Source organism: Vipera berus (genome assembly GCF_964194415.1).
Source record: "Vipera berus genome assembly, chromosome: 2".
In the NCBI taxonomy this organism is placed as follows: domain Eukaryota; kingdom Metazoa; phylum Chordata; class Lepidosauria; order Squamata; family Viperidae; genus Vipera; species Vipera berus.
This window is the reverse complement of record NC_138203.1, coordinates 165629140-165643784: the sequence shown is the minus strand read 5'-3', so window position 1 is coordinate 165643784 and position 14645 is coordinate 165629140. Positions and strand designations below refer to the sequence as shown.

The following is a 14645-nucleotide window of genomic DNA, read 5'->3' as shown; positions in this document are numbered from 1 at the left end:
ACCACCACCAAAAAAAAAAAAAAAGGAAACCCTGAGTTGTAAAGCCCGGCTAGTCGAGGACGACTGAATCACAGTCCCCCCCCCCCCACAGTACCAAAAGCCTCACAATAAGGGCCTACGCGTGGAACGCGGCTCCGTCTCGCACCACCTCGGCCCTTCAAGGTTCAGCCTCGACGTTCTAGATCCGCCCCGGGCGCGCGCGGGCGGGCGGGCGCGCGGGCGGGCGCGCGCTCCTGGGCACGTGAGCCACTTGTTTTTCCCACCAGCGGCGCTCCCGCCCCGCTATTATTGTTCTGAGGAGGAGGGAGAGCCGGGCGAGAGAGAACCTTTGGGCGCCGCCCCTTTAAGGCTCGGGGCGGCTGCACCGAAACGGCTTCATGAATGGAGGCACGTGACCCAAACATCACGTGACGCGTCCGCGAGCGGCGGCAGCGGCGGAACCCGGGCTCTCAGTCCCTGTGTGCGTGGCGGCCTCCCCCTCCCCGCCCCGGACCCCCCCCTCCGGAGGCAGCGAGCGGAGGGTGAGAGATTGCACGGGCAGTCCAGGGGCCCGGTTCCCTTTGGAGGGTGGGTAGGAAGGCTAGTGACACCCCCCCCCGCCTTCCCGCAAGAGCGGGAAGAAGAAAGAAAGGAAGGGGAGGTGGAGAGCGAGGAGGAGAAGGAAAAGGAATTAAGGGGGGGGCTGGGGAGGGGGTTCCTTAAGGAAAACCGCTCCTTTCCCGGACGATCGGGGATTCTGGAGTTGCATTTCTCCCCGCGGTGTTTTATTTTTTGGAAAAAGCGCCTCTGGACGCGGGGACACAGGCTGCCTGCCGGGAGCGCGATCCGCGGTTCTCCCCCCCCCCCTCCCGGCTGTTTCCACCCGGGAATGTTCTGGCGGGCTCGGAGGAGGGTGCGCGTGTCAGAGTGGGGAGGCTGAGAGGGCGAGGTGAGCCTGGTCTTTCACCCGTCGAGATTCGTTTCTCCCGTGTCTTTTCCTCCGCTCGCCGACTTCCTTTTCCGTGGCTGACAGGTGGGTGGGTTTCCCTCCTCCTCCTCCTCCTCCTCCTCCTCCTCTCCCTGCCCGTTTCCTTTCGAGTGGGTCTGCGGCGTGGGTGGCCGTCCTGATCGCCCGCGGCTGCAGGTCGCGGGAGAGAAATGCCGTCGCTCCCCGGCTCCTCTCTCTTTCCGAGATCGCCGTGATGGTTTGAGTTTTTTCTTCGCAAGAGGTGGGGTTGAAAGAAGAAGTCGGGGCCCTTCCCCGCTTGTTCTCGGGCTGCCTAGCTTGAGTGCGCTCTCACGATCTGAGAAAGTAAGCAGGGAGGTAAGCTGTTTCCCCGCACGCGGAAGTCTCTGTGCGCGGCTCCGACGACGTGCAGCCATGTCTGCGAGTGGGAAAAGGGCTTGCCGTGCTGACTCATCAGGTGTCTGGGAACGGAGGAAAGGGCCGAATGTTTTTGGGGTGGGGCTCAGGACGGGGTGGGGGTGGGGGTGTTTCACAGAGTATACGGATGAGGTGGACTAAATTACCCTGTTGTATCTCCTGGCACAGCCTTCTGTGTGTAGAGTCCAGACACTGCTGACTCATCAACATGAGGTCACCCATAAGTATATGCTGCACAAAAAGGGATGGGGTCTAACTAGGGTTAAGGGGGCAAAAGAAAGGGGGAACCCAAATAGATAATCTGCTGATTCATCATTTTGAAGGGTAGTCAGACTTGACCTCAGATTCCCCTTTCTTTCAGCTACTTGTCTATATTTAAGTCCTTGTGACAGTTGCTGATCCTTAGCGTTACTGTAGTGCTGTATTCATTTGTAGCGAACAAGAAGGTAGGAGAGTGTGTGAATATGAACTTGGTAAATATGGTTTATGGAGCTACTGGGAATCCTTTGGGGAATGAATGAGAGGTGCTGGGATGTCCTTATACTCTCGGTGCATACAGCTACTGACTCGATTTTGTTTTGGATAGTAAAATTGTAGGTCCTGAAAACCATAGCTTTATGTATGGGAACGTTCCTTCTGTTGTAGTTCATGTTGCCTCTTAGACAAACGATGTTTTCAAGAGCTCTGGGAAAAGAATCTTGGCATATTATTTTCGCAGAAATGCAAAGGACATAGAAATGCAGTTCTGGATGGCTCATTTGTATACCAAATTACACATGTGCAACAAGTGCATCGGTTCTCTGTTGAGTCCCTTCTGGGAAATTCTCACAGCAGAGCTCTTCCATTATCACCTACAGAGGGCAGTTTGTCCTCTGTCAGTTTGATAGTGCTTCAGTATTAATGGGAGTATAAATAAATTTGAATAGTGAAGGCATACTAATTATCTGTAAACATATTGCAGGTAAAAGAGCTAGCCACTTTAGCCTGATGTCTTTTCAATTGAGATTTTTTTTCTGGTGATTCTAAAATAAAAATTTAAAAAATATGTGATGTATCTATTTTGAGAAAAATGAATAGTTACGATGTTATAAACCAGTCATATCTGATATAGAGCAAAGATAATTAGGTGAACATAATTTAAAAACTGAAATGCCTCTTACTATTTCTCTATTATCTCAAATTGGAGATAGATAGGCCAGTAAACATAAGTGCTGAAATTATTTGACTAACTCAATGTGCATTGACTATTTACAGAATTACAATTCCTTGTGTGACTTGTGGCTCACAGAAAGCAAACTAAGAATGTTTTATTCAGAAAAAGAAATCCATAGATATGAAGGGAGCTTTGTTTTTGTTATAAAGAAAAGTTTCAATTATAGGAATGGTATGAGGCTGACGGTCTTCTAGATATTTAGGAAAAGTGGAATTTTGATTTCCATTCTGCTGAGTAAGAGGTACAGTGGTAGAAAGCAAGCTGAAACATTAGGTACATTTGGGAGACTGCCTGAGGCCAGTCATGTTGATTTGGAGGAGGCAATATTCCCTAGTCATGATGTCTTTTGAAAATTTTACAGGACAAGCATTTCCTTCTACATTCTTTTGCCCAGTTAAGAGCACTAAAAGTCAATTTAAGTTTAGGAAGCTAATTGGGAAGTTATTTGTAGGCAAGTTTCTGTAAATGTATGAACAGCAGAGCCATATATGTATAAATGAGAACAAGATGATGTCAACAAAGCTTTTTACACGACACTTGTGGAAAAAGCTCCCACATGGGTATACCCTTCAGCTTCTGATTCTCCCCTTGTAGCCTGTTTTCTTTTCATCTCTTAAAGCTTTTTTCCCCTTCTTCCTGTGATGGTGCTGCCTTTACTGCTGGAATGGGTGATGTCATCGTGTTTACACTAGTTTGATGGCATAGCTTGCTGAACCAGGAATGTTGAGAATGGGGCCTGTGTTGAATCATGCACTCTGCTGTCAACTCTGTTGTAAGCAAAGAATTGGCGGCACTTGTGCTGAGTGCAGGCCTTTTGGACTTCTGGCAAAATGTGTTGAGGTTGCACTTTTTCCCTTTACAGCCATCGCACTTGGCACTTTTCAGTGTGATCTTTCTTCGGGAAGCTGTCAAAAAGCTGAGAAATCAGCAGTCTAGGGAGTTAGACCAAGTTTGTCTCTGTCTGGATGCCAATTCTCTCTGGCTGTCCTTCTTGCAAGATATTCACAAGTGCAGCTTCTGTGCTGGGCTGTAGAAAGTCCTTGTATATATCCTAATTCAGGCATAATACAGAATGTGAAAATTTTCATACGGTTTTTCCACTTAGTCATCACTTTCCTTAGTGGTTTTTTTTTATGAATGATGAATGGAAGTGAATCCTTCTAGAATTGAATCTGTATGATATCTGATATTAATAACATGTTATAACACTAATAACATTAGTATAACTAATTAATGTTATACATCTTTTACTAAAAGATTCTTAATCTTTAGAAGTTTAGGATAAATGAAGTTTTTGTGTGTTTGACTCTCAGCACTACTGGACAGCAATCTTTGCTGATCACTTTTAACAATGAAGGTCAGCTCCAGTCAATTTTCAGTCCTTTTGTGTAATCTTCTCACTTCCCAAATGTTAGCTGCTTTCATAAGCATTAATCCTGATATATACTAGAAGTGCAATACTTGCCCTATGAAGAGCCTCACTAAATTATCCAGGCAGTTAATCTTGTATATTCTTCTACTAGGAAATATTTCCTTGGGATTTTTTTATTGATTGTCACTAATACTAGCATAGTGATTTTTAAGGTTCTGACCTGTATTGGATTTACTGTGTGATACCAAATCTGTTTTTGGTCATGCAGTTTTGTTGCATTGCCTATGTTCCTATTCCTCTCACACGAGCATTAGCAATGGTACTTAATATGGATATGTCATAGCGTACATAGGAAAGAAGTCTAGGATAGACTGGACTTTTCAATGAATAGGTGACTTCCTTTGCTTTGTTCACAGTTTTGTTCCTGGTTCCTATGGCTGTTTGTGGTTTTTAGATAAAGCTGGGAAATTAAAAATATAAATACATTGGTGAATATAGTTGTGTCTGCCCCAGTGTTTACTTAACCAATATTTCAAGCAGTGTTACAGTAATGGAAACATTCTTCCTCTTGTATTTTTTTTTCTAATCAGAAAACATGGCTTCTGGTTACTGACTATGTTACCCACATACTTGAGGTACTGATTCCCAAATAGTGGGTCTAAAACGTTTTGATAGTAAAAGCACAGTAAACTGTACAGTACAGTATGTGTCTTACTGTACAATTAATAACTGTTTTAAACTTGCTTCTTAGTTGCAAACGCAAAAATAAGGCAGTGGGTTCCATTAAGATAGTTGCGGCCCACTATATTAAGTATGTTAGAGGTTTAATCAGTGACTGTAGCCATGTCTTTTGGGCACAAGAATTTGGCTTGTCAGCAATTTTCAGTGCTCTAGGAGTATCTGAGTTGTTTGGCTGGCTTATTAGTGATCTTGGAAAGCGCTGAAGCCATCCCTTCTGGGGTGCTGCTGGGGGATCGTTTTTTGCTTTTGCTGACACTAGCTTGTCTTGGTTCTTTGCTATAAATGTGAACTGATGTTTTATACATTCAGCAAACAAGAACCTGATCGGTGTGGAAGAGGCATTTATTATGTAAATACTGATAATATGGTTGGGCGAGTAAAAGGTAAACTGCATCCATGCAGTTTTGGAGATATTGTTATAGAAGTGGTTTATCATTGCCTTTTTCTGAGATGTCTTTTGGCTTGATGTCTACCCCCAGATCCCTGAAATATTCTGATGGTCTCCCACATGAGCCCAGACCCTGAATAGTTTATGAGCATAAATATGGTCAGCCAGGTGCTGCCATTTGTTGAGGCACATGAGTGAGAGATAAACGTAAAAATCCTTATCCATGGTGACTTCTCTATGCTTGAGATACCTCTGGCCATTTTTTTCTTCCTTAAGAAGCGTTTTTTTTTGAGGGGTGTGGGGAGCAATTATTGAGACTTCTGAGCTGTTCCAGAGGAGTAATTAAAGGTGGTAAAGGTAATTTACAATGTCAGCTACAATGGATTGAGGGAGCTATCAGGCCTTCTTTAAGAGAAAGTAACTATTCTTGCACATAGTTGCAGGTTGAATGTTTATTTTATTTTTTATTTTAATTCCATTTATATCCCGCCCTTCTCCGAAGACTCAGGGCGGCTTACAAGCTTAGCAGTAGCCTTCATTCTATGTATATGCCTGCTTATTAGGGCTTTCATACACCCCCCAAGCGGCATTATTACAAAGTCAGCTTAATTGCCCCCAACAATCTGGGTCCTCATTTTGTTGAGAACAAAATGGAAGTATTTGATTTCCTCTGTTTAGGAAACTGGCGGGTAGTTTTGGTTTACTCAAGACAACCACAGTGAGTGACAAAATTTCTCTATGTGTGATTGTGCGTGTCTAAGATCTCTTGTGAATTCTGTTTTGAAACTGTAAGTAGTGGTTTCAGTAATGTTTCATAAATGAAAGTTATTAATACAGATTAGTTTGTATTCAAGTAATGTAAAGCTGCTAGCAAACGTCTGTGTTATATCAGAGAAGCTTTATTTCTTGTGAATATTGATATTAAAATTTCAATTCCCTCCATCCAAAACCTATACAATACATGATAAAAGCATGAATGAGGAAGCATCTTCTCATAACTTTAAAACTTCTTTAAATTTTCCACTTTTGGAAGAATTTCTGAAATAATAATAAGTTAGCAGCACACATTTCCTAAATAATGAATTATCGGGAAATTTAGAACAATGCAACATGAATACAATTGGGAATTTCATAAAAATGGGAATGATTTTTATCTGCATTTCTAAAAAAATGCTCTATCTCAGGGTTTTTTTTAGTCCTAATGTCTTGTTGGTAAAATGGCAGTGTGAGAGGAAGCAACTGGACAGGGAAATTAATGGAAATATTTAATTTCTGTATTGCTGGTCAGAATCCCACCCAGATGAATTTGTGTTTCCCCCCTCGACTTTGTGTGCCTACCACTGTTTTTCTATTAACATGCATGGGAAAAGCTAGTCAAAAGAAGACAGGTTATCAGAACCACAATAGTAGATTGTTCAGTAATGACTATTCAATTATAGTATAACCCGGAGACAGGTAATTCTCTAAGTTTCTGCATGTTTCCCATTATTCCCTTGTCTATCCTTTCCTTCCATCCTCTAATCTTGCTGTTCTGTTTTCAAGATAAAGAAACGCTTCAGGCAGAATGGATTAATTAATTAATAGACTTTTTTTTAATAGAGAGTATTCTTGAATACTTCTTCCTTCCAACTATGGGAATATAGTGTTGCTTTGAACCTTATAAAGAGAAGTCTATAAGGGTAATTCCTTGGCAACTCTCTTAGACTGCAGCTTTCTTGTTAGGCTGTACTCTATAAGGTGTGCACTGTGAGCAAGGCTGCTAATATGCTGAGTCAGCATGACTGGCTCAGCACAGCCATGCAGGACCGTGGCTGCCAGGCTATTTTTAAGTGTGGTTTCATCCTACTCCAGCTCCTCCCAAACTTCCAAATCTTCCTTTTCGTGAGCATTTGCCCTTAAGATTTATAAAAAGCTGTGGGGTTGGCAGAGACTAGGCAGAATTTGTCAAGAGCTCATGTAAATCCCACAGCTGGTTCATGCTGTATAGAGAATACCTGTATTTGGTGCTTACTTTCCTGCCTAGTCTGAGTATATATAGCTGTCTTTGAATGATGTAGAACTTGACTTTGATAACATCTATTCATTTTCTATCCTACAGAATCTGATTGTGAAGGCTTGCGTGTTATGACGACCCCCAACAAAGGAAACAAAGCCTTGAAGGTAATAAGGCAAGACATGGGGTTAGCTGAGCATGCATGCAACCAGAATTCCACTAAAACATGTTTCTATTGTCTCTGCAGGTGAAGCGAGAGCCAGGGGAGAATGGGACCAGCTTGACAGATGAAGAGCTGGTGACCATGTCTGTACGGGAGTTGAACCAGCATCTGCGGGGCTTATCTAAGGAAGAGATAATCCAACTCAAGCAACGCCGGCGGACCCTGAAGAACAGAGGCTATGCTGCCAGCTGCCGGGTCAAGAGGGTAACACAGAAGGAAGAGTTGGAGAAACAGAAGGCAGAACTTCAGCAGGAAGTAGAGAAGCTGGCTTCAGAGAATGCCAGCATGAAAATGGAACTTGATGCCCTGCGTTCCAAGTATGAGGCACTGCAGAACTTCGCCCGGACCGTTGCCCGGAGCCCTGTCACCCCTGCCCGGGGCCCACTTGCTTCCAGCATGGGGCCCCTTGTTCCTGGCAAAGTTGCCACCACCAGCGTTATCACAATAGTTAAATCCAAAACGGACGCCCGGTCTTAGTGAAACGAGCACTGCCTGGGCTTGTCTGTGCAGGGCAGTTAGGCACAAAGCTCATCCGGAATCCCCAAAGCACAACCCTCTCCCAGATGGCCTAGCCCACACAGGCACATACTGGCCTGCTTGTCACTGCAGTTGCTTTGTTTTTAGCTTGTTCTGGTTGGTGTGACTGATGGTAACGCAACCTTTCCATTGTGAACAGAACCGTCCATCTAGTGTGTTCTGAAAATGGAAGCTGAAGGACCTCAGTACTCTTGCCAAAGAGATTTTCAGCAGCATGGAATTCATTCTTGGGGAGGAATAACCCAAAGGGGAGGGAAGAGGTCATAGAGAGTTGGAAGACCTACTGTCAGTGATGACTTCAATACCGTTCTTCCAGGGTTGAGTCAGCTGTCCAGTCTGCTGCTTGTAAATTGCTTGGTATCAGGGGGATAGTTTGTGTAACCATTTTTATATTACCATCTAGTTGCACCTTTTAGGTTTGAAGATGGGATTCCTTAGGACTTTTCCTGAAGGAGAGGCAAGTGGGGAAACAGCTATTTCCTGGTGTCTGTGCTACAGAGGAAGGAAAGTAGCCAGGAATGAGCACTGTTGTATCTACCTACCAGACAAAGTGGGTTACATTGCAGTGACCACAGGCCAGTTTTGTGCCTAATGTGTTGCACTGAACAAGACCAAAATCACTAGTTGTTTTCTGTGTTTGGAGAGTATCCAGTGTCTCTAGTGTGATGGTTTACACAACTAGTTTATGTAGTTTAAATAGCCCTTTATTTAAAAGAGAAGCATTCGTTTTAAAGAGTTATTAAATGATCTAAGTTTCAAATCTACAATTCGGTGAAGCACTTCTATTTAAAAGTCTCCTTTTAGCCTGAGAAGGTGAGAGAATATTTGATTGTCATATTCTTGGAGACAGAAATGCAAATTTTAAAAGTTTCTCGTTAAGTCTTGTGGCTCTGAGGTTGGTTTTTATAAAGAGTTATTAGACTTTTATTTATAAATAACATAGGAAAAAAAACAAAAAAAGAGGCTAGTCCTGTTTGATATCTTTTTGCAATTGTACCAAAAGTGACTTATTCTTGAATTCCCCATCTGCTTCTTTTGTATTCCTGTTGTATTTAGTTGTCTGTGCTCTGAGGTCTTTTGTGGCGCTGTGATGTGATGGTGCCAGTGGCCACTTTGCTATGTGGGTGTCCTGTGAGCATTCGTACAGCTTTCCCAGGGCTGAGTGCAGGTTTTCTGGGGCATTTGCCAGTAGACCTTCTCAAAGGTTCTGTCTCATGAAAAAATTACCTGAATCTGAAGCCTGAAAAGAATGAGTTCTTTTAAGATGTTAACAAAACTGCTTAATGATAGCAGGCAGACAGTGTTGCATTATATCATGTCACTTGTATTACAATTGCCAAAATTTGGGTTTTTTGGCTGGGTGTTCCTAAAGGTTGAATCCAGAGTTGCAATGGTAATGGGATAGAAGGGATCACTCCTGTTAATGTAGGAATATGAAACAATTTACAGCATATCATACAAAGGGTCCACAAAATATATTTTCTAGGGTTGTGAAGCATTTGTGAAGATCCATTATTGCGGCAGGATTCCTTTGCTGGTAATACTACAGAGACCTCTTTGAATCTCTTGCCTGTCTCCTCCTATGTTTTAGCATGTTGAGCATTACATAGGGATCTAAGCCAGAAACTCAATAAGGTCTAAAGAGCATGTGATGGTCAACATGACCTAGGGAAGTTCAAATTGTTTTATCTTCTGGATACATAGTCATACGGGAAGCCTAGTCTAGTTTCTCTGACAGAGCCAGTCGTTACAAAAAAAGAAAGTTGATTTACCTTCTCTGTTGCTTGCCTTGTAATTAGCCTACAGGGAAAGAGTGGTGGGTGCATTACCAAGAGGAACATGTGAGTTTGTACCTTTGTATCTAGGTGGGCACTTGATCTTTTGCCCAGAAAACTGGCCATCAGAATAAGCACAATTACTAACAGCTGGTAAGCATTGAGTACTGGCATATTCAGAATACCTGAGACCACCATATTTGGCCATTTTCTAGTTAACATATACTACAACCTGTTTTAATCACACAGCTAGTGAATTCTGGAAATTTCCAAAGCTGAGACTGGGCTCAAAAACCTCTTGCATCTTTTCAAAAACTTCCAGCTACATTCTAGGCCTCGTGATTAAAAGAAAAAGCTTTAATAACTTTTAAAGCAGGGCTAATAAATTCGGATGAGCTCTAAGGCAAGTTTGTATCCAGAAACAACTATCCACAACAATCAGCTGAGAATCCATTCTCTGAAAACGATCTTCCTGATATCTATTAACTGGCAAGGTTTTGCTGCCTAGAGTATGTTGAAGGGAAAAAAGGCTTTTAATGAGGACTAGCCTTCAAAATATCTTCATCATATCTGCTGGAGCTCCCTTTTTTCTCACTATAAGACCACTGTCCTCTGCAGATTATTCACCTGAAATGGAGGGAATGGCACTAGTTCTTTACTCTCAGCTGCCCACACAGTGGATTGGAGATCTTTTTAATTATTGTTTTTTGTGCTATTCTTGGCATATGCTAAGCTTGTAAGCCGCCCTGAGTCTTCGGAGAAGGGCGGGATATAAATGGAATTAAAATAAAAATAAAAATAATAAAAAAATATATGAATGACAGAATATGGCTGAGAGGTGCACAGGCACTAAGAACAGCAAACTGCAGAGAAACAGAAAAATAAGTTGCTTTAATGTGAATATTCACTTGCCCTGGCTCCAGATTCTACCCGAAATCACCATTGCCACATTAGTGGCTACTCTTTATTTTGGATTTAGAAGGAGTGGATCACAGGTTGCTGCATACAGTAGCAGTTATTACTAAGCCTTGCCTTACTAAGGCGTTTAGGTTTCTGATCTTAAAAGCTATACCAGTGTGAAATAAATTGCTCTGAGCTGTGTTGAGGTTAGTAAAATTTGATAATTCCCCTTGGGATATGTTTTATCATTGCTGATTTGAAAGAGTTAGAAACCAATGCAGATCTATGCGGAATTACCAGAGCCAGAAACGTTCAATGTTTACTTGTACCATATCACTCTACCTCCTTGCCTCTTTCTCTCCACCCTTGAGCTGTAGATATTTTTTTCCCTTCATTGCCTTCCACTTTCTAGTCCTTGCCAAAGAAATCCAAATTCTGTAAAAACCAAACAGTTGTAACCAAAATAAGCAATATTTATGCTTTGATGTCAAACATGCAAATAAAAATATGTAATTGGGATTTTCTGACCATCAAATTTATAAACAAGAGGTGGGTTCTGGATTGAACTTTTAGGTCTCCTGGTCATAGCTTCCTTTGAGAGTTCCGTGAGAGGCATTTAGGTCACCTGGATGGATGGTTGAGGAAACAACTCTTATATCTGAGGTGCCTGCTGTTTTAACTCAAGAATTTGCCTCTCCATTGTTTGGCATGCTTCTCTGTGCCATATTTACTCATTGCCCCAAGGAAAGCAAGGTGAAGACATTGTTGATAGTTCCATACTGTTAAAATGCAGTTCTATTGGGCTGCATTTCTGAAATAGGAATTTGTTTTCAGCCAGATGAATAGTTTGAGATCTCTTCAATTCCATGGCCATATCATCCTACCCATTTCTTGATTGGCAGTCTTTATTTCTTAGAATTGGCTACATAAATTTCTTTTGATGCTTCCTCTTCCTGAATTGCTTGTTTTATGATCAAGACCTTAGATCCCAACAGAAGCCTCTGATAAAGAAGGTCTGTCCTCTAGGATTTTGCAAGGGTGGCTGGATCGGTTTTTGTAGCAAAACTAGTAGTGTCCTGGGCACTTTAAAGACTATTACATCATCTTTCATGGATTAGAAGTTACTTCATCAGATCCATGAGATGATATTAAATTGGCTCTGATATATGTGTATAAATACAACTACTCAGACACATTTTAGATATAAAAAAAGAACAGACTAATAATTTTATTAAAGCTTATACATGCACACATACATTAATACTATAGTTTCCATTTTCTGCAAAGTTGGTTACAAACATTACAAGATATCTATATTATCTGCATTAGTCTGCGGTCACTAAAAATGTTAAAATATATTTGAGCTGTAATATTGCAATCTATATTTCTTGCAGTTAGATTTTGTCTATTCTCCCTACAGTAAGTTTCCTCCATAGACAACCTGTATATGGTATTAATTGCTTAATTTGGAATAATACTTCATCCATTGAAGTTGACTTGCCCACATAAATCTATGCCATAATATGTTTGCTTGTCTTTAAGGTGCCGTAAGACTCAATCTTTCCTCTAAAGATGCCTTTCACCCTTTTCAAGGCTAGATAAGTGAAATGGTATCTTCATCTGAGTGGTTGCAAGACATTCTTATAAGCAAATGCAGTGCTTTTTTTGTAAAAGAAAAAGGTGCCGGAACTCACATGTCATACAACCCACCTTGCCTACCTTACAAGGTTCCATCCAAAAAAGGTGCCGGAACTCCGTTCTGAGTGTTCTATGAGAAAAAAAGCCCTGAGCAAATGAATATTTATTGAGCAAATCTTGCTCCAGAACTCAGTAGTATATCTTCCAACTGGAGGTGGGGGAGAAAACAAGTAACCTTTCATACTTCCTAGCTTCCTTCACTCTCAGTCTGTCTCCTAGTGTTCATGAGTTGTTTTTTTCCTGTCCTAGATTCCCCTCTCAAGCCCTTGACCCTCATTTTTTTCCTGGTATATGGCAGCCAGAGTGTGATGGTTCTTGTTTTATAGGTGACTGTTTGGTTTTCCTGCTGTGAAGGGTGGTTTTGTTTTGTTGTTTTTAATGGGGCGTTTTGCTCGATGCAACAGGTGGGCAAGTGTGCTGCTTTCTATCTGGATGCAGAACAGCTCCGTGAAGTATAATTCCACCGTCATGTGGGCTGGCTTTGGGTGGGTGGGAAAGGTAGGGTTGTTTATGTCGTGAATTATGTAAAAGTGATATTTTGGATAATGAAACAATTTTTTTTCTTTCCAGAAAAATGCAAGAAAAACTGCAGGCTAAGAGTTGAGGAATGTGACGGTCAGCAATGGGTAGAGGCTATTCAGATGTTAGGTCCTGTAGAATAGATGCAGGAGCAGGAGCAGAAGAGAATGTACTACTGTGCATAGAAGACGTTAAATATTTGTTGTTCCTTGTGTCATTGATCATGCTGTACATTGACACATCCCAAAAAAGTAGGATAGCATTTCACTATAATCCAGCAGTAAGCAGAGCTGGCATATCTGTATATTATTTTCACTCGGGCTGGTAGTGTGCTCCAGTGGTAACCCTTGTCTTCTGTGCCAGTGAAGATAGAAGCACTTTTTGACAACTTGCCTTTCACCTCTTTCTGAACTGTATTTTGTTAGTAAAATAATTAACGTGCAGGAATTTTCCTTTCTGGTTTAATAGCACTGCTGCTGTTCCCTGTAATGTAACAGTGAATAACTGTGACTGCTCATACAGAGGATTGCTCCTCCCTATGCAGAAAGGATCACACAGTGGTCTGGCTGTGAGCTTCAGGCAGGTTCTTCCAAGTAGTGAGAACTTACTTTCCTTTCCGGATCTGATATACGATATATGTGAGCTCTACATGCTTGCAGCTGACACTTGCATGAATGAGAGGCACTGCACAGTTGAGTGAGGAGTCTCCTGATTCCCAATAAAGATGTGTCACTATCTGGCTATGCAAAGATGTTTGGGATTCCCATGCAGTTTCAAGTGCTACTTGCCTTTGTCCTCACCTGCGGTTTGCTCTGAATTTATTACATCCTTTTGTCAAACTGGAATATGGAGAAACAAATATTTGGTGTACTTAATGAACTGAACTGATAACTGCTCCTCCCCACCCTCCAAATGTTGAAGATAGTCCTTAAAAATATGAATTGAAATGATTTCACTACTGCTTTAAAATATTTGTTTAAATGGTCGGGGAGGAACATTTTGATAATAAGAAATTCAGTCTCCAAAGCTGATACAGATGAATGGAGATGAATTCTATATGTTAGGGGTGTAAAAGCATACTGTCATGTCCTGGGTCTTTCCTGTACAACAGTCGAACCCAAGTAATTAATCAGTATTTATTGCTAAATTATTGTCCTTTTTCAATCTGTAGATAACTGTTGGGGATTTGTTGCCACAGCCCCAGTGGAGGTGTTGTTAATTTATTTATGTATATAGTGTATGTTTGTTGATATGAAGCATTCTTTATTTTGTATATGACCAATAAACATCTTTAAAGAGGCTGGCCCCTATGATATCACTGAGCAGGTTCGGGTTGCTAAACTTGTTCTCTGTTGCTGACAGGAACTTTTAAAATTTAACTGTTTGCATGCATTTACACAATCTGCTCCCTGCTGCTTGAAAAATCAAGTTCCTGTTTGGATTTAGAAATTTCCCAGGAATCCTATCCAGCTCAAAACATTGGTGTGATTGTTTTATTATAAACCGTCCAGATTATTTCCCTCAGGGTTGTATTTCAATTAGACATCTTCCTCCAAGAATGAATAAGTTATATTCAATATTTCATGATGGATAAATATGATTCAAATAGCATTTTCATTGGTCTTTATCTACTCTAGTACAGAAAAACACATATTGCTTTCTATTGAAATCAGGTTACTGTCCTTTGCATAAATCTCCCTGTCTTTGCATTATTTCTGTACTTTAAAATTTTTAAAGCTTGAAATTATGCATTTAAATATGCAAATCTCTGGAGTTGTGCTCTTTAGCTAGGACTGACATATCTGGGCTGCAATAATCCAAATGACCACTAGGGACCACCACATGTTTTCCTTGTTGCCTTCTGGGAAGAGGCTTCATGGTATCCGAAGCAGAACATCCAGATTCAGTCAGTTTTGTTCCATA

At 41.4% G+C, this 14645-nt stretch overlaps 1 protein-coding gene across 3 annotated transcripts; it reads left to right on the top strand.

Moving 5' to 3' along the window:
• Positions 1 to 432: 432 nt before the first annotated feature.
• MAFG (MAF bZIP transcription factor G) lies at positions 433 to 14021 on the top strand. 3 transcript variants are annotated; one of them, XM_081318570.1, is made up of 3 exons: positions 433 to 521; positions 7176 to 7237; positions 7318 to 14021. In XM_081318570.1, the coding sequence occupies exons 2-3, from the start codon at positions 7202 to 7204 to the stop codon at positions 7768 to 7770; spliced, it is 489 nt and encodes a 162-aa protein (XP_081174696.1). In that variant the 5' UTR covers positions 433 to 521; positions 7176 to 7201; the 3' UTR covers positions 7771 to 14021. The 3 variants fall into 3 exon arrangements, with proteins under 3 accessions (XP_081174696.1, XP_081174697.1, XP_081174698.1); XM_081318571.1 differs by lacking the exon at positions 433 to 521 and adding an exon at positions 1193 to 1303; XM_081318572.1 differs by lacking the exon at positions 433 to 521 and adding an exon at positions 5736 to 5795.
• Positions 14022 to 14645: the final 624 nt, after the last annotated feature.